The following is a 976-nucleotide window of genomic DNA, read 5'->3' as shown; positions in this document are numbered from 1 at the left end:
CTCCCACTCATCCCCACGGCCACAAACTGCCGTGAGCTGCAGCCTGAACCTTCCAAGCTATAAAAGTTAGCAGACAGCCAAAAACAGGAATTGCAGTCTTTTTCATATAAACCGCAGAGGGCGTGTTTATTAGTGACTTTGGAGGGCTGGGAGTCAGCCTCACAGTTAAAGGCCGCCCAGCCTTACCCTTGGCCAGCAGCTCCAGCCCAAACAGGCTGCGCCCACATTCCCCGGCTGCTCTCCAGCTTGCAGGAGCCCAGACAATAACACTCAGTGACTGAGCTGAACCCAGAAGGGAGGCTGCTAAGGGGAGGAAGCGGCAAGGAGCCACCAAGTGGAGACGAAATGTCCGGCCCGCAGATGCTGGGCCTCGGGAGCACCACCCTTCTGGGCTTGATCACAGGTGCTGCTGTGACCATCTTGCTGTTGCTGCTGCTACTGGCCACTTGCCTGTACCATGGCCAGCAGGACCATGACGTGGAGAGGAATCGTCAAGCAGCAAGGAGAAACCGAGTCCTGTGGGCTGGGCCTTGGCTCCTCCGGGGCGGGGGTCGAGGTCGAGGCCGGAGTCACATGGGACACCTTCACCATCCGCACCATCCTGGCCATGCATCTCACATGCTGCATGCCGGCCTCCACCACCACCACCTGCATCACTCTCCTCATCACCACCACCACCCTCACCGAGGACGCCGCTGATGCCCATGGGTGGCTGTTACCACCTGCCCTGTGGTCTTCAGGATAAACAGACTCAGATCTTTGGAGTGGAAGATCATCTGGCTACTGTGAGGAGTCCCGTCCAGGCTTTATCTACATACTATGCCCCAGTATATAGAGGAACTCCAGGGGTTGAGGTGCTAGTACTGGAAGATTGGGGGAGGGAGGAGGACAAGGGACAGGGATGGTCCTTTGGGGATAGACATGTTTGTGACTCTATCTTCCAGAAGTAACAAGAGTGCTGCAATCAACTCCATGC

At 56.9% G+C, this 976-nt stretch overlaps 1 protein-coding gene across 1 annotated transcript; it reads left to right on the top strand.

Annotated features, from left to right (window-relative positions):
• The first annotated feature begins 360 nt into the window (after window positions 1-360).
• Window positions 361-699, top strand: LOC102856437 (histidine-rich carboxyl terminus protein 1-like). The gene has a single exon (XM_006886950.1). The coding sequence runs from the start codon at window positions 361-363 to the stop codon at window positions 697-699; it is 339 nt and encodes a 112-aa protein (XP_006887012.1).
• Window positions 700-976: the final 277 nt, after the last annotated feature.

The sequence above is a fragment of the Elephantulus edwardii genome, unplaced genomic scaffold (genome assembly GCF_000299155.1).
Source record: "Elephantulus edwardii isolate Elephantulus edwardi_28Jun2011 unplaced genomic scaffold, EleEdw1.0 scaffold00052, whole genome shotgun sequence".
NCBI lineage: Eukaryota > Metazoa > Chordata > Mammalia > Macroscelidea > Macroscelididae > Elephantulus > Elephantulus edwardii.
The sequence above is the reverse complement of the archived record's forward strand: the minus strand, read 5'-3'. Positions and strand labels throughout refer to the sequence as shown.